The sequence below is a fragment of the Alligator sinensis genome, unplaced genomic scaffold (assembly GCF_000455745.1).
Source record: "Alligator sinensis unplaced genomic scaffold, ASM45574v1 scaffold169_2, whole genome shotgun sequence".
NCBI lineage: Eukaryota > Metazoa > Chordata > Crocodylia > Alligatoridae > Alligator > Alligator sinensis.
In genome coordinates, this window is record NW_005842077.1 from 1534904 (window position 1) to 1558325 (window position 23422).

The 23422-nt window shown below is 40.2% G+C and overlaps 1 protein-coding gene across 1 annotated transcript in view; it reads left to right on the plus strand.

The window, feature by feature from the left end:
- SLC10A7 (solute carrier family 10 member 7) overlaps positions 1-23422 on the plus strand; it is a 212518-nt gene that overhangs the window by 117803 nt on the left and 71293 nt on the right. Inside the window, exon 6 of the mRNA XM_006023737.2 lies at positions 21905-21940. Coding sequence (XP_006023799.1) covers positions 21905-21940 — 36 coding nt within the window. The remainder of the gene's footprint in view (positions 1-21904; positions 21941-23422) is intronic.

Genomic DNA, 23422 nt, shown 5'->3' on the forward strand with positions numbered 1-23422 from the left:
CCAGAAGCATATTCCTCCAGGCACGTACTAAGAAGTATAGTACATACTGGCATACTTACTCACCCTATTGCTTCAGTGGGACAAACCTGGATGGAAAGGTTAGTAGGAGTTAAACTATATTAATCAATGACTATATTAAGTAGAACTATTATTAGGTTTACTATTTTTCCCCCTCTTAATCCAGCTTCTCCCAGAAATAAATTAAATTCACACATGAGTAGAGGGAGGGATTGGGAAAGGCTGTATATAGTCCTTGAATCAAATTAAAGGCTAAATCCTGAGCAATCATTGAGAGTTTTTTGTAATGAAGTTTAGTGGGAACAGGAACAGTATAATGACTTACATAGGGCCTTCTCCAAGTCCCCTGCACTATGGTGAATTTCAAGCTGCATAACTTCATAATCTTTCAACTTTCTTGCAGCATGTTATTCTTTTTTAAGCCTAAAAAGAAATGAGTTTAAAAATTCTAACATAAACCCCAGAAGAGGGATGGTAGATGACAACTAAAAAACATTATAGGACTGATTCATCACCTTCTCCAGTAGCTCCAATTTTGTGCCATTGTAAATTCATTGGAATTTGTGGGCTCACGTAAAGCTGGAGCAATACAGCACTGAGGCAAGCCTACACAAACGTTGTCTCCAGCATACCATTAACTTTCTGCCCATGCATGATATACACTCACAGCTCCCATTTATGTCAGTGAGAGCAGTGAAGAAGAAACCAGGAATAGAATTTGTCTTTTAATGACTTGCTTTTAGCCTTAAAATATTGCCAGTTATTAACTGAACATTAACATGGCTATGCAAACCGTTGGTACTTCTGAGGGAGCGCTATTTATTTTTGGCTTGCTTTTAGGTATGCAGGTCTGATGACCAGAGGATCCTTTGACCTCAAACTCCAGCATAACAATTGATGCACTGAGGATGAAACTTTATTTAATGATTTAAAGTATCCTAAAATAACAAGTTTAGTTCAGGAATGTAATTGTAGTGTTTAAATATGCAGGAGGAGCTCTCTAAAAATCTACAAAACCACTCTAGGTAAAATTTTCAAAAGCATCTAATCTGTTTAGGCATTTCTGAAGACCATGGTAAACACCTACCTGTATTTTTAGTTGCCTAAATACCTTTTAAAATCTAGCCCTGTTGAAAGCTAGTGGAACTGAGGTACTGAAGTCACTTAAACATGGTTGATAACTTTATTTTATAGCACTTTTCTTCATAGCACTCCATTAAGTTACATGTGCCAAGAGGTGTTCATGACTCTTGACAATGGCTAGTGGGCCCTTTCCCAGCAAAGACTAATGCTGAATGTGATGGGAGTAATCCATGTAAATTCAGAAGTGTACTCAGCTCCGTGCAGAAGCCTTTGGAGGCTCTGTGCCTTTGTGTACAGTGACTATATATTACGCTAATCATATTAGCCTCACTTTTATTCTGTGGTGTTGTCACCTGTTTTCTCATATCAACCTTTTTCTCTCTGGTCAAATGCTAGAGTTGAATATTCCTTATGACATTATATCTATGGAGGGATTAATACAAACAGGACTTCTTAACTGTACCATAATACTACCAAAATACAAATAATTTTTCTCACAAACGTTTTATTAATAGGTCTGTAGGAAAAGGCTCCAGTCAGTTGATACTTCTTTTTATTAGTCTGGGCATCTTTCCAGACTTCTCTGCATCCTTTAACTTCTAGCACTGTGGTACTTCAAGGTTTTCTGTTAAAATTGTTTCTTTTTTCATCTGAATGGGATAAATATTAACTATGGTAACCACAATAAATGCATTTTGATCATTAATGATAAACGGAACCTTTTCAAATGGATTTGTGTCATTGGTTGTCAACTGCTAAAGATGAGTAGCAAACCCAGTTAGTAATGTGTAACATTATCATTGACGGAACATTTCTTACCATTAAGCCTTCAAACTCTTATTCAGCTGTCAACACATGGGCACTTTCTAGAGCCAAATTCTCTCATGCTGTGCACTGCCTGCAGCTCGCCTGAAGCTCAACTTTGACTAAAAGTGTTGATTTCACTTCTTTTAGCCTTGTTCTCATTTAGCGTTAAAACCTGCTTAGAGTCTGCCTTTTATTCTGTAAAGTACACATGCATGTGTCATCCCTCACACACTTCTGATGTGAAGTTAAGGCGCTCAAAAGATATGCTAGTAATCGTAATGAATAATTGATTAGAGAGGAGCCTGGCAGTGTTAATTGTGAGGTGCAGCTGAGCGAATGCCAAAACAAAAGCTCTTCTGAATGTTTCCAAAAACCTTGTAAAGTCTTTAGTATTGAGCAACAGGGTCAGTGCGCTGAAGTGGAATTTAAAGGAGATTCTTGAATGTAATGGGTTTTGACTTGCCTTTGTCATGTGCCTCAGTGCATCATTGATTGAGCACTCATTTGTTAAATCAGCTGTATTTTTTGCTGTTTGTCAAACCATAGACACTTACTGGAGCAATTTTTTTTTTAAAGCACAGGTTTCCTGTCTTAATAAATCAGACATAATTAGCACATTTTTTTAAAACAAATATGGTCAGTTTTTATATAAGGAGAAATGGGTATGTGGAGGAGCTCACAAGGAAACACTGGGAACTTTTTTTCCCGTCAGCTCCTAGAAAAAAGACCCAGGCTGTACTTTAGCCAGAACATTGATAATTCATGTTTTTAAAAGGAGTCTTTAAATTCGGCTCAGAGCAAGTGCTCAAAAATCATTTCATTTGGAAGGCTCTAAATGTGTGCATTGAAGGAGCAGCTAGCTCAAGGTGGTCGGTGTTCAGTGAATTCCTTAGAATTGAGAATATAGGAAATCTGAGAGTTAAGGAAAAAATATTATACTGTAACTTTCTCAGTCATGAGAAACACTCTCTGATTAGTGGAAAGGCTAATCATCTGGAGTGTGCTGGAGTTGTGTGGGTGCTATGCATACCTGATTAGAGCTTTGACAGCAGGACAGAAGAAGGAAGACCTTGAGAACGTGCCAAAAATATCCTTTTATGCGAGCAGATGCTATTACCCTTGGAAGAAATAGTCGCTTATCCAGAATGGTTATTGCTGATTGTGATAAGTACTCTACAGATGGGCCATCAACTTCTAAGAAATGTACATATGCAGTATTTAATATGGCAATTACTTGTCAAATCTGGAAGTGTTCATCTTGGTGTTCTATTCTTGTTGGATAAATGACCAAATCAGATTTATTTGCTAATCACCATTGTGGCTCAGGATCTAAGGAAGCACTTTGTAGATGAAACAGACTGAAGATAAACTAACGTTTAATTTTTCAGCTGTTGATTTTGGTAATGAGATTTATGGGGGAGGAAATCCTCATCTCTGCAGTAAATGTGTTCCTTATGAGAATGGAGAAAGGAAGAATATTGCTAAAAACTGGAAAATATGATGCCTCTGTCTCTTACTGGACATAGCACTAAATGAAGTCTATGAGGAGGAAGACCCTTGGATTTTGGACCAGTGGAGCATTCTTATGTTCATCAGTAACACCCAGATGATGGCTTTTAGAGGATGCTGTTTTTTTCTTTTTTGAAGGTGTGGAAAAGAAACAAAGGTAGAGAAGAGGTTGCTTGGAAAAATGGGTAGGAAGGGGCAGAATCAAATGTATGGATGCAAGGATTTTAAATATGCAGTATTACTATAGAGTATGTACCATAACTCATTTAGAAGCGATTTAAAGCGCATGGACAGAATTAAAAAAGCATGAGTGAAGGTTTTACTTTGTATCCTTAATATTGTTAAGGATCCTTTTTGCCAAGTACTGAACATCCTTATTTCTTACTGTCTTCAGTAGCAGTTGAAAATACTTATCACCACCAGGATTCGACCCATAATGAGTAGAAATTTGCAAGATTTTGTGGATATTCAGCTGAATTTAATGATAGGCCACTTTCTTTCTCTGCAATACTGAAGTTTAACTATAATTGTGTGAGGATTACATATGTATGTATCTATTTTTCTTAGTGATACCTTTTTGATAAATATATTTCACTGCGCATCAACTATAATGGCACCTTCTGCTGTTGTGAAAGCTGCACTGGACAAGGCAGTGCAGCTTTCTTGTTCTTTAAAGCAAAACCTTGTTCTTTAAAGCCACTGGCCAAGTACCTCATAGTTTAAGCGTCCGTTTCTATTTTTTTTATGGTGTCAGGCACATAGGGACACTTCTTTCTTCTCCCTCTGGGTCTCCAAGCTCTTTCAAAAATGGGGTTGTCTAAAATTGAAAACAAACAAAATTAAGCTTTAGTCCACATCTTTACCAAGACTTTACATGCACATTTTCTTGTTTTGTGTTCAGCTATCAAAGACTAAAACAGTACTTCACCTAGTAAAGAACAAAAATGATCATCCAAGGAATTTTATTCTCCCTGAAGCCAGATAGCCAGACCTTTATATTGCTCACTGACTGAACTGTCGGTCTGTCTAGGTTGTTAGGCCACCCACTTACTATAGTATCTGATGTGTAGGGTTTCTCGTTTTAGTTGAAACTTAAAAAAAAAATCATATTTCAATTTTTAAAAAGATTTAAATATAATATTTCCATAATGATGCTACAATATTTCCATAATGACACAGCCTTATACTCTTCATGGAACAATTCAGTCAGCATCTAGAGATTGCAAAGCAATCCTGGAGCTGATTCCTTAGAGCATGTGGCTTTGGAGTGAGACTTTTTTTTTTTAAATACATCATGTTTTAAAAAAAAAAATTTTTAAAGGTTTTTTTTTTAGTATTTGAGACAAATTATGTCACTTAAAACAGATTCACAAAATTGGAAGGAGAAAACATCAAGAGCTAGAACCACTTGTTTATTTGGACCCACAAATTAGTTTTCTTAACTCTGTATAGAACTTGGCTTGTGAGATCTCCTGAAGTTTTCACTTTGACTTATCATAGAAATGACAACTCCAGTGATAACAATGCACTTTCATTCAAAATACTTCACAAGGTCCCAAAATACTTCACAAGGTCTACCTGTTAAGTATTTATATTCAGATAGATTCGATGAATTTTCTGGAACCACACACAACCAATACAATCACTTACCTCATTAATATCATGCAGTTATCTCTAGGGTGAATCACAGCAACTGTTAAATAGCATGCATCAAAGCTTTAGAACAGTTTAGAAAATTATGCTTAGAATTAAATCAGGCAGCATATGCCCTGCAATAAATGAAGATTTAATCAGAACACAGACAAAATCACCTACCCTGATAGTGTCCCTCAGCACTTTTTAGACACAAGGACCAGGATCTCTGTTTTACATTGGATCATGTTAATCATTAATAGCTAATACTGAGTGAGATGGTTATACAATTTTTGTAATTTTCAAAGTGGCTATAACAGTAGTTGAATATGATATGTGGCTGTTTCCCATAACCTGATTTCCTTTTGTATCAAATGAGGTAAACTTAATGCATGTGAAGAATATTTTGCAAAGGATGAACATTATTTTAGGATGGAGGAAATAAATTGGTTCCTGAAACTGAAATATATAGATTCTAGGTAGATGAAAAGGTGTGATTCCTTCATTCACTGGATCCTGCAGTGTGCACAGTCTGCCGTGTACCAGATCAAGTAGTTTATGAATAGTGATGAACACCAAGATAGACACAAGCAAATCCTAGGAATCCTCAGCAAAACTCAGCCTTGCCTTGAGTGCCTAAGGACATGCATCATGTATCCAACTAAGGGGAATTCATGTGGTTCTGTGGATGTGTGCGCCGCATGTCATTTGCTTCATTAATTATACTGGTTTTTACTATTAAAAAATCTGTACTTAGGCTTTGCAGACAGGAGCATGGAGCTTGAATGATTTTTCTTTGGCGGGGGACACTAATGCAGAGGTCTGTGCTTTTTGAAAAGTAAGCATGTAAATGAAAAAATCTCCAAAGCAGCAGTTTTACCAATTCAACCACAATGTCGTAATGGGGGGACTTAAGGAGGGGGTGAAAAGGAAGCTAGTGGAAGCATATAGATATTCTTTGGGAACAAAGAGGGCAGGAAGACTGTTGCCTTGAAAAGGGGTACTAGATTTTCAAGAGTATAACATGCCACTGTTGGTTTATTTTTAAGTCAACAGTGGGGACACTTTCCAAAGTCCTCTTGTCGTTTGGGAGGTCTAACCAAGAAGCCTTCTTTGAGGTAGCTATGAGGAAGTATTTTATCTTCCTACAGTTCCTTTCAGTCATGCAGTCTTTCTAGTCTGTCTAAGCAGTCTCTTTCCTGAAACCTAGAAGTTGATTTGTTTTTAGTAACAATTTTCCCATCTGGAAATTTTCTTTATGCTGCTGAATCAGAGATTCACAGTTCATGGCAAGCCATATGAACACTAGAATGGTGTTCTGTTTAAGCACAAACAAAGCTAGCTCCACCTACCCACAAGTTTGAGCAGCACAGTCCGGGAAGGAATTGAAACTCAGAGCCAAGGGTTTGGGGTTTTTTTAAGGTTTTATTTTTTAAAGGTTAGTTATTCAGAGCTCAGTTGCCAGTAAAGGTGTATCCTGGTTTTTCTCTGGCTAAATCTCTGCTCTATACTTGAATGAAATGGACTGACTATCCACTGCATGTGCCGCTATGGCACTGTTGTTACTGTGCCGTCATTTAGTACTCCCTTTTGGGAGTACTACCATCTTGTCTGCTGCCCTGCCAGGCAGCGCCTTCCCCTCCCAGCAACAAGGACAGCTGGTTCCCTCTGGGAAGCCAGCGTTTTATTTTTATTAAGGTTTTTTTGTTGATGATTTTGCAGATTTTATGGGCAATCCTGGATTTCACAGTTTCTGTGAAATCTGCAAAGTTAAAAATCTAAAATTAAGCAAGTCCCTTGTTATAAATGCTGAGCTGTTTGAATGGACAAATTATAGTTTGATAGATAGCGTCTATGTTTAAGTGTGCAATACATCTCTTATCATGAATGAGAGTTTTTTATTTATATCCAGTGAGGAACAAAAAAAAACATGCTTCACTGGAGTAGATAGGCCGCGTCTTCTTTTCTTTACCTCTCTAAAGAAATATATGGCAATATTAGCAAAGAAATGGACCTGTAAGACTCTGTTATGGTGTATTACTTGAACATACTGAGTACATGTAGGTGCATTTGCTTCTGCCTCTCTTGATGGTGAAAACACATTGGGCACCTTTACTCATACATTGAGGCTGCTCCAATGTGCTGTAATTAGTGCATCAGAGCAGACTTGATTAATCTAATGGTGGTAATTACTGCAGTCCAGCAGACTCCAGCATCACATGTATCAGTGTCCCCATGCTGAAAAATGGTGGCAGGAGCACTTTAACTAAAGGACCCCCCCATCGGAGCATGTGTATAAACACCCACTGTTATTATCATAAAGGTAACAGGTGCCTTTTTATAACATAGATGATTAAAACCTTCCAAAATGTTTGGACAGTGTGCAAGGTGGATGAGCTTAATGCTTAGGAAAACACAAAAAGACTGAGCAGAACGGAAAGACCCAGTTATATTATAAAATTAGCTAAGTAAATAGCTATCAAACAGATGCTCATGTAACTAATCCCTGTTTGTTGAAATGCATTTTAGAGTTTTGCTTATATCCGCTATAAAATAGTTTTAAAACTTGCTTCAGGAACATTTTTTGCTCACTAATAATGTGATCCTGATCTTTAGCATATTTAGATTAATGTGGTCATTTGAAAAAAAAATCATATTTTCTTTGTTTTGTTTCTTTTTTCTTTCATATGACAGTCTGTAGATTATGCTTTTATCAGGTTGTTCCACTATCTGCTTTTCTTCCCTTCTTTTATCCACCATCATTAGTAACACTTGTCTGACTAGTGCAAAGAATTGCTTATCAATATACATAGAATTTGGATGTCTTACATTAGCCATTACAAAAAATCCACACAAGATACCATTAAACTAGAGCTTTGGAGAGGCTGCAGAAAATATACTGCTGCTTGCTTGTTTTGTGAAGATTTTATTCAGTTGTTTTTAAACCAAATGTTTTCTTTTAATGTTTTCAGCTGGAAAGCATGGCATCACAGCATAATTTGAAATGGAACATCTTGCAATTCCTGCACAGCTATTTAGGTTCAAAGCATGTGTTTATATATTTTTATTCCTTTAAAAAATAGTCTACTTTCAAGCTTTTGGAAAACCGGGCTCTTACGTAGCTTCTTAAACCTCATCTAACACCTCAGAGGAAATGTAGACTGTTTACCCATCTAGTATAGTAGCTCCGGGAATACTAAGGTTAGCATTATGAAAACATAGTGTGAGACATCTTCTGGAATTTACTCAGATGCAGAAAGCAACGAAGGTTTGGGTTTACACTGGGATTTCAATAAATTTAGTTTGTGTGCCTGCTGTAGAAATTTTGTTATCCCCCACCCGTCCTCCCAGGGGGGCTGGATTGGTAGTATACCAGCTGGTGCATTCTGTTTGTAAAATGTGAGATAATCACTCTCATAATGCTACAGTTGCAGTATCTATGGAAATGTGTTTGGAAGAGTTGGAAAGAAATAGAAGAGATAAAATAGCCAAATTTATTTTTAAATGGTGGCAAGCTACTCTAATTTATTAGGAGCAATAGATCAGTTAGTAATGTTTTGCTTTTCATTGATGATTGTATTTTTGGGAAATGAAGGCTCCTATTTAATACAGATCTTATTTTAGATGGATTTTGGTGGACTTCCTAGGAAAATAAATTTGCTTTTGTTTTGTCTCTTTCTAATAACTGTGATGATATATATGTGCTCTTAAAACTAAACTACATTTTCCTCAGAAAATCAAGCTTATTGTTGAATTCTCAGGCCCATTCCACAATTATTAGCATTGGTTGCATTACAGGTAAATAATTTTCTGTTCTGTTTTATTGGAATAGGAAAACTTCAATTAGTATTTTCAGGGGTTAAAATCATATTTTCCCTTTTCAAATTTCCCCTTTGTTTTTTTCCCCTGTCCTGTTTGCTAAAGAAGATGCAATCAAATGGCAAACCTGTGTTTTTGTTCCTTTTCAGAAATCCCTGACAAGCCCATGACACAGGCTACTGCTGTAGCTGTACATTTCTATTCATTATTGATGACTTGGGGCCAGGCAGACAGCACAGAACACGAGCAATATAGATTACCATACTAGGGTTTGGGGTTTTTTTAGATCTTTGGATTACCCACTTATAAAAGGAAATAATAACCCCTCCTTATAGGAAATTCTGGAAAACAAATTAAGCGAGCCTTGTACATTTTAAAACCACTACAGCACTCAAGTAGTGGACGAAGAATATGTTGGTGAACTCAAAATGTACTGATCACTTGCAGACTAATTAAAATTGGCTTAACTTTCCAGTGGACTTTGGGCATGATCCTGAAAGGTACTAAGCAACATGAATTTTAGCGGGTTTTGAGAGTGTTCGTTGCTCTGCAGAGTAGAGCTAGTACCTGCATTGGTGCTATTCTGGTTTTATTGAGAGATTTTCCTGAGAAGATTGGTGTAAATTAATTTATTTTTGTAACCATATATTTATAAATTATCTTTTTTGTTTCTTTGACTTTTGCCTGATTTCATGGAGAGAGTAATTATATTGACACTGTAATGGTGTATCTAAGATGGTACCGTATTTCTGGATAGTAAGTTATCAAGAAACCTTTGCAAAACTAAGATAAGACACTACCTCTAATTGGTGAATGAATATTTAAGTTGTTATGATGCAACATTTCTGCATTCATAACCTGAATAATATACATCTCTGATACATTTTTTTTATATTTAAAATATCCAAGGTTATTGACTTTAGGAAAACTCTTTTTGTCTGTCTAAATGTAATACATCTTGTTAATATATTAAAAGAATTAAATGTATTTTGGTTAATACATTGATGTCAATTTCTGATTAGATTTGTGTCCTGGAACTGCTTCACTTGTAAAAAAAAACAAAACAAAACAAAACAACAAAAACAACAGGTTTCATAAAGAAAAAACAGAATCAATTTGGAGATTTATGCTTAATTCTTCCTTTTCAGTTAAATAATTTATCTCAACTCTTTTCTCTTAGGCACTCTGTGTGTGTGTGTGTGTGTGTGTGTGTGTGCGTGTGTGTGTGTGTGTGTGTGTGTGAAGTTTCTCTTTTCTTTTACACACTTTCACATGCTAATTATCACAGCAGTGAAAATAAATTCACAGTTCAGGACAAATTTGCCAGAATCTTTTAAATTTATATGAGAAATTTAAAAAATGGGTGCTGGAAAAATCACTGCCATCAGATTTTTAGGAGGAAGAGAATATGTCTCACAGGGAGTTTGCTCTGCACCTGATTATGACTTCAGAAATCTGTGTGTATAATTATTTTAGACTTATGTACCTTATGAGTAACCTTTAGTTTAGTTAAATGCATCTAACGAGTAAAGGTTTCAAATATGTAAATTAGAATTTACATTGGTGTGATGACTGTTAAAGTAAAATGATTTAAATGAAAGAAACCTGTTTTCTCTCATTTGGGAGGGAGATGAGAAGCCATTCTAGAAGAGGATTGAATTTCATTTCCTGAAAAGGAATATCTTCCAAAATTTAACATTTTTTCAGTGTATCCTTTTCATCCCTGTATTGCTTTTGTTCCTTCTTGGAAGTGACTTAATGCTCTTTTATGTAAATTTCAAAATATGGAATTGACAACATGGCTAATTTAACACCACAAAACTTCTCTTAGGAGGACTTTGGCTGTTCTGGAAGGTCCCACAGCACCACCTAGTGTAACATCAATTCATGCTAACAGTGATTTTGTGACTGCTCAGGTGTGATTAATTTGATTTTGGTTTTAATATCATGCTGATATTTATGAAAATTAGCATTCATTGCATGACATACCTCAGATCAAAACAACCCAGAACTTCAAATTGTTCTTAATTATCTTCTGCAGTAAAGAGGATTTTTAAAAATAAAATAGAAAATAAGCTTTTCTCCTAAAATATTAGCGTTCTACCCTGTGAAGTATCAGCAGTTTCCTAGGTAGTATTGTACCTAGCTTACAGCCATGTCTTTCTAAGTGTATTCTGTTTATTATATTGCTGCTATAACTTATTTAAATAAGTATACTCAGTACACAGAAGTATTTGGCATTATGATCATAGTCTCTAATCCAACAACCAGCTCTGGATGGGTGGGCTCTGAGCCCATACCATACTCCCTTGAAGTTATTGGGACTCTATGTGGGTTCAGAGTCCGGTCTGCATGGAAGAGCCAGTGGGATCAGAGGCTAAATAATCACTGCAAAGAATGCAAGACCCGCCCAACAATCCATACGTTTGGATAACTGAGAGGTTTTTTTATTTTATACTCATATACTAGGAGGATCTGTTTGTTGTTCTACAGTGATTGGTGGCATAAATACTGCCCCTAAGCTAGGCATCTGGAATGATAATGACCTCACTCCCAATGGGCACAGCACATGAAGTATGTTTGAATAAGAACAGGGTGGTGGTTTAGTGAGCTGGGACTGAGGAAACATTCACCTGGAGAGCAGGAAGAGGAAGTGAAAGGAGTATCAAGGCTAGCAGTTCTGGCAGGGGAGATTGAAAGATTTGATAGGAGAGTCCAAGTACAGGATGGATTAAAGGGGAGGACATGTGGTATGCAAGGAAGGGCTAACAGAAGAAGGCAGGGAAGGACATATATGTTTGTGTGTGATACTAGTCCTGGTCTAGCTATGTGTGTCAAGGTTGCACTAACTTGTAGTGGTTGCCCAGACCCTTTAATTGGTGTGGGGCTGTTCAGGCCAGCCTTTTTGGCAGGCATGTCACTGATAAACCAACACCATCCCCGGTACTACTTCTGCTTCCCATGTGATCTGCTGCTCTGTTTCCTGCTCCCAACCTTGTGCTCCTTCTTCATGTGATCTGCTGCTCAGCTTCCTTCTCTGTGATCCCTGCCCAATCTACTATTTTGCATTCTGCTCCCTGCCCTATCTGCCACTGTGCTCCCTGTTCCCTTCCCAGTCACCTGCACGCTACATGCAAAGGCTGCCTGTCCCAAGTGTGGCACTAGTGCCACTGGTTGGCTACCCCTGTTGTAGTGGTTGCTATGCAAGCTATACTCTGCTGGAAGATACCTCAGTATCGCATATGTGTGTATGTTGGCTTTAGGCAACTTTTGAGCCAGGGAAGCAGAGTGAAAAACGCTTATCACCACGTAGGATTGGTGCCTCTTTTACTTTGTTTATTACCCATGGTGCCTGAAGCATAACTGGATCTCTTCCTTTTTAAACTAGAACTCTGAGACTGAGAGTTGTGCTTTGGCCAGGTAATACCAGACCTACAATTTGAGACCTACATTGTTATAATATGTGGTAATGTAGTTTATGATGTTCATTTCGTATATTTAGAAACTGCGGTTTGTTTCTCAGAAAAGCCATTGTCTTTTATGTCTGTCATTTGGATTCCAATAGGATGCTATTAAAATATCAGCTTTGGAAATATACAGATGCAAATGCTCCTCTTTATTTTTAAACTTCACCTGGTGTGTGCTTTAAACTATTACTGTTCAAATAAGGGAAAGGATTTGTTGTGTGTAGAAGATGCCCTCTGCTGGTAAACTGGGAAAACTATTAACATGGAGTTTTAAATTTTTGAGCTGTCTTGTGTATATGTGTTTTGACTTCCATACCAGATTGAAGTATTTACCACTCAAATACATTTTAGGAAAACATTGTCTTTTTTGGTTTTACTAGTGGTCTGTGATTAATATGTCTGTCTTTTATGCACTACTGAGTGTATGTGTCTGTGTGTTTCTTCTCACATTACACTTTCCGGTGATACTTATATTAACTACTAGAAGTAATTGTGGAGCTAAATTCTGACCACTCTTATGTGACCTTGTTGTCTCCACCTGGATTTCACATGTATAACCAATGGGAAATAATTCCCATTGTCAAAAGCTACTAACTACCATTAAATGATAGAAACACTATCAATGTCTGGCTTCTAATTCTAGTAGTGCTTTTTAGCATCTGATGTGAGTAGCAGTGTTAATGATCCTCCCCTCTCACAGTACAGCATAACATTCTGTCCCAGGGGAATGAATATTGTGCAACATCCGATTGGGATTGCATGCCCAGGGCATAATCCCACAGCCTGAAATGAAACCTGGCAGATTATGTCCTCTCTAATAAAGTGATGCCTGTCTCAAGATTGCACTTCTGATGTTACAATCCGGTCATTAAAATCCAAACATTGGTCTCTTTGGAGACTTGCCATAACCTTTGTTATACTTACTATTTATAATTGATTTAGGAATATGTACGGTTGCATATATTTAATTGTTTTGTTTGTTTGTTTTTAATTTTGTGTCCTGATATCATATACTGAGTATGTATAGCTTTGTAGCTGTGTCCTTTGCAGAAGGCTAAATTAATATAAAGTCTATGAAAAGAGCCTAGAACTCAGTTCAATGCATTTATTCAGATTTTGATATTATTTGTTGTGGAGAAATTGCAGCACTGTAGTGCCCTAAGAGTTATCAGGTCAGTAAAGCTTTTATTTTTCCCTTCATTCATTATAATCTTTGGGGATAAACCAATACTTCGTACATGTAAATTAAATTTTTCTCCTTAAATCTCAAACTGGAATGCAGCCTTCCCAAAAATCAGAAAATACTTTCCTTTTTAATAGAGGATGAAAAAAAATGTGGAGGGAGGAATGTTAAAGGTCTATGTTCTGTAACTTGGGAAATATTTAAAATAATAAACATGGTAAACAAAGAAGGAAAATAAAGGTGATTATGCAGCATCAAAAGCTTCTACGCAGAAAGGAAAAAGCATGGATCCTTTGAAGTTCCAAAGGGGAGCAATGACTGCTACAATGGAGACATCAGAAAGAGCTATTCTGACTCAATCTGTGAAGTGATACAAAAGAGAGAGTATCATTTAATTCGAAAGCATAAAAATTGGATTGTTGATGTACAGCTTCTTTAATTTGGCACACTATACTAAATACTTGCCCCCACTGTCTTCTTCAACTACGAACGGTCGACAGCATCATTCACATACCTGGTACACAAATATTAAAGGGAATGGAGGATGGCAAAGCAATTATTTGGGCTGGAGGGCCACTTAAGAAGTTTTGGTGAGGTGTTGCAGGCAGGGGCAAAATAGTGACCCGGCATGGTGGAGGAGGGTGGGGGCAATTTAATCCTATCCAGCCCAGGCCTGTCTGCCCTGCAGAACCGCCAGGGGCACTGAACAGAACAGGCTGCTGTGCAGACAGGGCATGTTCGGCTGGGCAGATCAGATGGGGCTGTGGGTGGGTGGGGAGCAGTGTCTGGGAGTGGGATGCATGGCTGGGGTTGAGACTGTGGTGCAGTGACAGTACAAGGCTGGGGCCTAAGGCAGAACATCAATCTGCTCCTTGCATGGTCCTGTGCCCTGACCACCCAAAATCCTGGTCTCAGCCCCCACCAGCTCGTCCTGCTCCTGGATGTCACTCTCTGCCTGTCTGCAGCCATATCCCGTTCACCAGCCGAGTGCTCCCTGCCTACGGGGGTCCTGAGCCAGTGTCTGTGGAGACTTCACACACCCACTCTATCCAGCACCTTTCCAGTGGTAGATTTAGGGCAGATGGGCTGAGGTGCCTGGGCAGCAGCGGCACCAGCGACACTGGTAGCAGCCAGAAGGATTCACCCCCACTACAGCTGCCAGAAAGCTGCATCTAACCTCTGCACCACCCCTTCCCCGCTATGCACCCAGGGGCGACAGGACCGGCTGCATGTACCATGGCTCGGGTGGAGCCATTGGATCCGCTGCGCACTGGATACAATCCCTTGGTGGGCCACATGTGTCTGAGAGCTGTATTTTGCCCACCCCCATGTGAACCATTACTAGAGAATCATGTTTGTGTCCCACAAAAAACTGCCAGATTTCATGGTGTATAAGTAGGGTTTTGAAGCCCAATTTTTTTTTCTCTTAAAAATGAAACTCAATTTATACACCATGCTGGTGCTGCTCACAGAGGATAGGGCCACACCAACCGAGTCCATCCCCTGCGAGCGGCGCTGAGCCCAGCACCACTCGCAGGCAATGAGGATGGGGCTGGGCTTGGCTAATTCAGCCCCATCCCTGTCCCTTGTGAGCACCACTGGGCTCACAGGGGATGAGGCCACTGCAAGCAGCACTGCCAAACACCAAGCCCAACACTGCTCACAAGAGATTCATAGATTGCAAGGCTGGAAGGGACCTCGGAAGATCATCAGGTCCAGCCCTCTGCACCAGGCAGGAAAGACAACGGGTCAGGTGACCCCAGCAAGGAGATGAGGCTGCACCAACTGAGTGCTGAGCCCAGCCCTGTCCCCTGCAAGTGGTGCTGGGCTCAGCATTTGGCAGCACTGCTCACAGCAGACGGGGCCAGGCACAGCCCCATCCCCTGCAAACCCAGTGCCGCTCGCTGGGGCTGGGCTCAGCCAGGCTCAGCGCTCAGCTGGCACGGCCTCATCCCCTGAGAGCAGTACTGATGGTACCACTCACAGGGGATAGGGCCATGCTAGCCTAGTGCTTAGCCCAACCAAACCCAGCCCCATCCCTGTCCCCTTCCCCATCCCCTGCTCACAGGTTTGCAACCCCCACCACATTTTTCAAACTGAATAAGTGTGTGGGAGGGGGGGGGTGCTCATAATGCTGTAGACTTAACGTATAGTACTCATAGTCATAACCTTCTCTTCTAACATCTTCAGGAAAAAAAACAACCCTGAAGAACATAGCAAAGACAACAAAACAAAATTAATAGGGAGTTTGTGGACCAAAGCATTCTGCAAACATAAGCCAAGAAACTGTGTGTTAGGATAATCAAAAGTTCTTTACCATGGACTTGAGTAGGAACATAGACTACTGTTGGTCCCCTGTGAAAAGCCTACTCTCTCTCATTCACACCTGACCCAGAAAGTGTTATAGAAACCCTATCCTCGTGTTTGGGAGGGAGGATAGGAGCTCTAGCCAGCTGAAGTCAGATCCAGAAAAGAAGTGATGACAGCCAACTAAAAGAAGCAACCAGATAATAGAATGAGGATGATTTCTCACCATCGAACGAATAGCAACTGCTCCCTATTTGTAAGTCATGATCACATTTCAGGAGCTGTTTTGGAAGATGAACACGTAGCATAAAACTTCACAGCATCTTTTACTGTAAGAGAATGAGCACACATTTCTTTTTTTGTCTTGCTACCTTGATTTGTATCAAGACTAAATTACCATGATACAGTTCATATTCTGTGCAGCACAGTTATGCTTTAGGTGACAGCTGTCCTTTAGGAGGAGGCTCAAATCTTGAACAAGTTTTAAGGTTTTTTTAAACCTTCAGGAAACCCACTGAGGCATACTGTTCTGGTTTCTCTGGAGGCTTGGGCTTGCAGGCACTTAGATCTAGAGAGTTGATTTCTTTGTTCCATGTTAGGGAGGTCACATCTTTAGGCTCTTAGTATGTGGGCTGCTTCTCAAGTTGTAATTTTTCTTTGTAACTTGTGTCATTGGTTCCCTAGAGCTCCAGATACATATATTTTGCTAAATTTTGGAAAATGCAGATAAATTAATAAAAATAGCACTTTTTTCTGGTGTTTCTTTTGGGTAGGGGATTGGGGAAAGGTTACTGTGAACAGCGCCAGATTGCATTTAGGTTGCGTTATATTCTGTGGACTGAGGAATTCAGTGCTAGCTTTCCCCTACTGCCCAACAAATGTGATTCAACTCAAACCTGGAAAGACATTTAGAGGAATGAAGATTCAGTAATTCACTTTCCTTTATTGCCCTTCACTGAGAGTGCCAACATAGTTGTTAATTAGTGCTCCATCACAGAGCCATTTTCATTAACCTAGTCCAAACAAGTAGAAATGCTGACCATTCAATAGTGCTGTACATTGAATAAAGTGATACTGGAGTCAGAGACAAGGTATTTAACTTTTAATCTTGTTGAACCTCAGTCCAGAAAAGAACTCCAGCACATGCTTAACTTGAAACACATGAGTAGTCTTCTTGACTTCAAACATTAAGCATGTACTTAATTATTGGTATTGATTACCAATAATTTAGGCCCAGTCCCATCTCTTAAGACGAAAAATATTTTAGTTGAGATTTTATTGATTGATGGTTCTTACATAAATGTGTCATTAATTGCCTGCAAGGATGGCAAGAAATTTACATGGCAAATTTGTGGATATAAGAACTAAAAGTCTGCCTGATCCAGTCCAACAATATCTACACTTTTTCCACCATGTGCTATGCTGAAGTTGTACCCACCTTATTACCTATTTGCATAATTTGTTTCTTAATGATTTGTCATCATTACTGTAAAATCCTTTATGCTGCTTCCCTTTGCTCTCCATTATGGCAACTGGAGAAGAAAATTTTGCAGTATCCAACCCTCAGGAATGTTAAATGAGAAAAAGTGCAGAAAACCAGGCTGATCTCTTTATGAAGATATCTTGTCTTTGTCATGGAAATATGATGAATGCCCATCTCAGTACCAATTTTATGTAAAAGAAATAAATATAAATATAACTTGCTTTCTTAACTGTGGCATGTTTTGTGATCCTTCCTGTAAAGGGAAGTGCATTTACAGGTTTCTAATGTGACTGATTCTTTGTGGAATCGTACTTTGTATCAGTGTTTCAGGTCAGGCTGTGATTTTTTTTTTTTTTTTTTTTTTAACTCCCTCCCACTAAAATCATTGAAATATATTCAACCAGTCTTTCACATCAGAGGTGTAAATGGATTTCTTGAAAGTTTTCTGCAGATTGCAAACAGCAGTCACTTTACAACTTCAACTCCATCGTGGGCAGCAGTCAGAAAGCTTGACGCTCCACCCTAACTTTTAGGATGCTAAAACTGTGTAATGACCTTGCATCCTCAAGGGCAGATGCTCAGTTTCTGCCAGAAGTGCTAATCTACAATCTGTTTATCTCCATACACTATATATTTGACAGCACTTGCCCAGAAAGTGAGACAGAAAAAAAGAGTAGGCAAATTAAGATTTTTTTTTTCCTGATGGTGTTTGTGGGCAGAAATGAGATGATCTATTTTCCTTTTAACCTCCTTTGTCATGTTGATGTGACAGTGTAAGATTATAGTTTACATCCTAAACCTTAGAAAAATTCTGGTTTTGATCTGGCGGGTTAGCACTCCAGAAGGGTCACACACAAATTGGGCAGCACTAAATAGCTATTATTTTCTGTTCTTGTTTGAATTGTTTATTCTGGAATGAAATGAGGTTTTGGTTTTATGGCTTAACCATAATGTTTTGCTTATAACCTTTACCAGTAGATTTCTAATTGGCATAGAATAATTTCACATTCTTGGTGGCTGTGAATTCAGAAATATTTTACTGCCTCTGATTATGGATACTTTGAATAGCAGTGCTCTAAAAAAAGGCAAATCACTGGAACTGATGTGTCCTTAGTTTTAACTTAAATCTTTGTGTGTACTAGAACTAATACTTTTGGTCTGAATTAAGTTTTTGCATCAAATCACTCATTTTCTCTTTTTAAATATGGGCTTGTCTCCCCTCTCAGATAATTGTGTTGGCTCCCCTGAAGTTCTCTGGAGATTGCTTGTGTACATCTGAGGGCAAAATTTGACCCTGTAAATATTTATTGTGGTGAGACATGTACCTCATTCCTTAGTTTATTAGGAGCACCAAAACTGGCCATAAAACTTCCTCAAGAATTGCTAGAATTGCCTTTTGGGTGCCAGTTTTTCAACAAGACAGTTGGGGATCTATTTGTGATGTACATGCAGATTCTCACAGTCATTCCATTTACATTTCTGTAGAAGAGAGTTAATGTGACGGAAGTCATTTTTCTTTGTATGGTGCCTGTGTTTTATCAGCAGCAGTAGTTGTACCCAAAGGCTCCAATCAGGATCCTGACTTCACCCTATTCAAGGAGTTATACAAACAGATTGGATCTTTGAGCCTGGTTGAAATAGGAATAAAAAAGAAAGCATTGCTCCCTAGATTTCCCAGCAGGACAGTTATTTTTAGCTTTTCTTTACATTATTTCTTTGGATTATTACATTAGATTAGTGGTGCTCAATCTTTTGGCCCCATGGGTGAACTGAATGTTTTGGTGCCCATTTGTGGGCCAGATCAGGCCCTGTGGCCCAACATTGCCTCCTTCTGCCCCCCACATGCCAGGATTGAGTTCCAAAGGCCTGGCACTCCTTCCTTCCTTCCTTCCCTCCCTCCCTCCCTGTGCACTGGGATTGATTCCTGGGGGCCTGGAATGGCCCCTTTCACCCCACTCCTGCCAGGATTGGGTCCCGAGGGCCTGGTGCCACCCCACCCAGCTGTGTGCACTGGGATTGGGTGCTAGAGCTAGAATACAAGGCCTGGTGCTCTCCATGGGTCCAGAGATTTGGCAGCAGCGAAACAGTGCTACTGCTTCCCTGCTGCCAAATTTCTGGACCCATGGGGACTCCTGTGGGCCAGGTGAGGGGATACCATGGGCCAAACCTGGGACCAGAGGTTGAGCACCCCTGCATTAAATTGATTGTGTAACACGAGGAATGAATTAATGCCTCCACACATGGAAGATAGCCAACCAGATTTACAGGCTAAAGCAGTGGAACCAATAACCTCAACCGTTCCCTGCTGTCTTTTGAAATGATGTAGACCAGGAGTTGGCAACCTACAGCCCGTGGACAGGATCCAACCTGTGAAGCAACTGAATCCAGTCTCTGGAGTGAGGGGAGCGGGTAGCTTAACCCATGCCAAAGTGGTTGGGTACCTTGCCCATACTGCATCCCAGCTGTGTGGTGGGGAGAAGTGAGAGCTAGCACCAGCCCATCTTGGACCACGCCTAGTCATTCTGGCCTGCTGCCAGAAAACATTGCCAGCCAATCCCTGATGTAGACTGCTAAGCATATGCAGAGTGCATTCCCTGTACTCACCATCCCACTGTGTCTAGCTTCATCAGGATGCCAAGGTTGAGGGACTTCACTAGTCTTCCTAGGAGGTAGTTGATCACATGCTGTACCTAGGCACAGCTTCGCTACAGCAGCAGCAAGGATGCTCAAAAGACTGTTCCACTGAAGGGATCATTGAAGTACATTTGGCATGTCACCTCCTACTCCTGAAACCCACACCTATATATTTGGGTCCAGAAGTAGGAAGCGTAAGGCAGCTGTTGCACTATTCTGCCACCTAGGGATTTCCTTGTACCTGGAGAATTCCCAGTTCTTAGAGCTTCCTGTCGCATCTGGTTTTGAATAAGAGCTTCCTGTTATCTTTGTGACTACGTCAATGGCTTGCCTTGAACAGGGTCTTTTAGAGTGCAGTCTGTCACAAACAAATACAGAAACGTTCATGCAAAGCTTTCTGTTTTATCTGTTGGAAGATTTGAGAAGCCAGAGTAAAGCTGAGTGATTGAAAAGAAAAATTACCAAAAAGTGTTAACAGCATCTGTTCCCTGCCCCACTTGTAACCAAAGATAGACTGACACAAACAAGTTGGAAAATAAATAGAGCTTTCAAGTAGTTTATGGAATAATGATATCTAATAAATATTTTGAAGAATAAGAATCTTGGATTAGAATATACATTCTAAATAAGATTTGTGAATTAATATGTATTAAATAACAGGATGGTTTTATCAAATAACAATAAAATATTGATGTGTGATGGAAGGGTGAAGGACAATTGCCATTTACAGCTATGAAACTGAAGCATATCAACTCCCAGCCCAAACAACTCATTTTAAGATTTGCCTTCATGAAACTTAGTCTTGCATTTTGTCCAATCATCAGCCTTAAACCTGTTCCCTGTCAGTGAAGAAAACAAATCTTTTGCCTGTCTCTGCCTGGGGGATGTGGAGAGCTAAGGTGGTCCTGTGTGATTAAATTAGATGAAAGACTTGCCTTCTACCACTGAGACATGGAGTCTAATCAAGTGAAATGAGTTTTGAGATCTCAGCTCATTTCCTAGGGGATATCAGTTTACATTACAAAATCACGACACCTAATTCATCACAGTTGATGCAGCCTTTGCTCAAGAGAGGATCATGGCTTAGGCAGCCTGGGACTGAACCACCTGTCTCCTTCTAAGGAGGGGCATTTTAACCAAGTTAGGTTAGAACACATTACTGGCAAAAAGCTTTACAAGGCAGTGAACTATACTTCTCTATTGTGTGTGTTGGGAAAGGGAGACTCCAGTCTAAAATGGGAAATGCTAAATCCAAGGAAGATAATTTAGATTTAACTACACTGGGTGTACATACACATGCTATTAAGGCACCTGAATAAATTCCAGCGCTGTCATGCCAGAGTTTATTGCTCCTGGGTGCAGCGTCTTTACATGAACCTAGGAACACAGCACATTGAGCTGAGGCAACACAGCCCCAGCTGGCAGAGGACCCCTGGGAGCAAGCCTGCCAGCCTGGGGCTGCTCCCCCCAGCTCAGCATGCTGTGGAAGGGATGGCTGGGGCACAATGGTGCTACAGTGTAAGGCTAGCTAGCAGGCAGCCCCCACACTGTAGCACCCCATGCCCTAGCCAGTCAGATCCCTATCTACATGTGTGTTGCACTAGCGGTATTTGCCCCACTGTGGAATAGCACTTTTGGGCAGTGCTATCCTACAGCAGAGTAAATTCATTTACTCCAGCCTAATAGTGTTGTATGTGTAGATACTGACGTTTTACTGCAGAGCTAATTAGTGTACTCCACAGTAAAAGTCTCCTGTAGATGCACCCAGCAAGTATAAATAATTCCTATGCAGGCGCTTAAGAATGTTTGCAGTGAAGAACTAAACTGAACTTGTCCTTTCTTTGTTGCTTAGCTTTCTACTAAATTACAGTAAGACTGTGTGTTTCCACACCAAGGTTTTAGATGGCAGTAAAAGTATTTCTGCTTCCAGGCTAACAAATGATCATCTTTTGTTTTTTCCAGGGCATTGTTATAACTCCGCTGCTGCTGCTGCTTTTTGTAAGTATTTTGATATTAAAAGTCCAGTCTCTTTTATAAAGTAATTCACCACCTGTTAAATACTATTCCTTAAACAGAAGTTTGGATGATTTCATGTTGCTTATACTCAGAAGAATTTATTGTCAGTAACTGAAACATAACTTCTTACAAACAGACAATGGAAAATATGTAACATCAAACTCAATACTTGCTACTTCCTTTTCTAAGAAGTCTAGGTCTATTCATTTGACAGTACCACAAAAATATATGCTCTGTCAGACATGCTGAGTCAAAGAAAAATGCTTGCAGTGTAAGATACAATGTAAGAAATCTATCAGATGGCCAAAATAGGCCTAAAGCCAGTTGAGGTTTTGTCCAGGTAAATTTAGCCTCACACTTGGGCAGTTAAACCCCTGGGTATTTTTATATAAGAGGTCTGTAAGATATAGGAAATAGGATGACAGATTACTAAAACCTTTGGGCAACATTAACAAGGCACTTCTGGATGTTCGAGTCTTACTCAGTAGTTGGTCCCAAGTCAGGGCCTGATTACTAACTGAGATCGAGTTCCACATTGTATTACATGCAAGTAGGTCCTGAGGAGCTGCCAACTCTCTTGAGAAGGCTTAAGTTAGAATAATAGAATTATAGAAAAGTAGGGGTGAAAGGAACCTCCAGAGGTCATTTAGTCCAACTACTACACAAAGGCAGGATCATCCCTATCCAAACCACTGTAGCAGGACACTGGGGTGTGCCTGCTCCTTTAAGGGAGCTAGCAGCCTGCAAGGTTGCTTGCAGGTGGTGCAGGGGGCTAATGAGAGAATCACCTGACTGGAAGAGGGCTCAAGCTGGAGCTATGTAAGCCCAGACCCTGAGCTGGTCAAGCAGTTTCTCCCTGGCAGCCACAAGGTGAGGATCTCTGGGCAGCAAGGTTCCTGAAGGGACTGGAACTTATATAAACAACTCTTCTGCCTGGGAGCCCACGCAAGTCCCCTGGGCAGAGAAGGACTGAGTTTTACAAGCAAGTGGCCTTTGTTTTATTTTGAGCGCGCAGAGGATCCTGGTGCCCAGGGAGGAGCTAAGCCGGACCAGAGGGTCCCTGAGTCCAGAGAAGGGCTGTGAGTCAGACCAGGGGTCCAGGAGCCTGGAGAACTGGCAGTGTGTAGAAACTGGGTTTGGGGAGCTCAGAGAAGGAGCGGCATGCAGACCCAGGGGTCTGGAAGCCCAGGGAAGGGATGTTGTGCCGGACCAGGGGTCCAGGAGCCCTGGGAAGAGGTGTTGTGCCGGACCAGGGGTCCAGGAGCCCTGGGAAGAGGTGGTGTGCTGGACCAGGGGTCCAGGAGCACAGAGAAGGGGTGGTGTGCTGGACCAGGGGTCTGAGAGCTCAGAGAAGAGGTGGCATGTAGGACCAGGGGTCTGGGAACCTAGAGAAGGGGCTCAATGCAGGACCAGAGTTTTGAGTCCAGGAAGGGACTGTGTAGAGGACTGTGGGGGGGGGGGGGG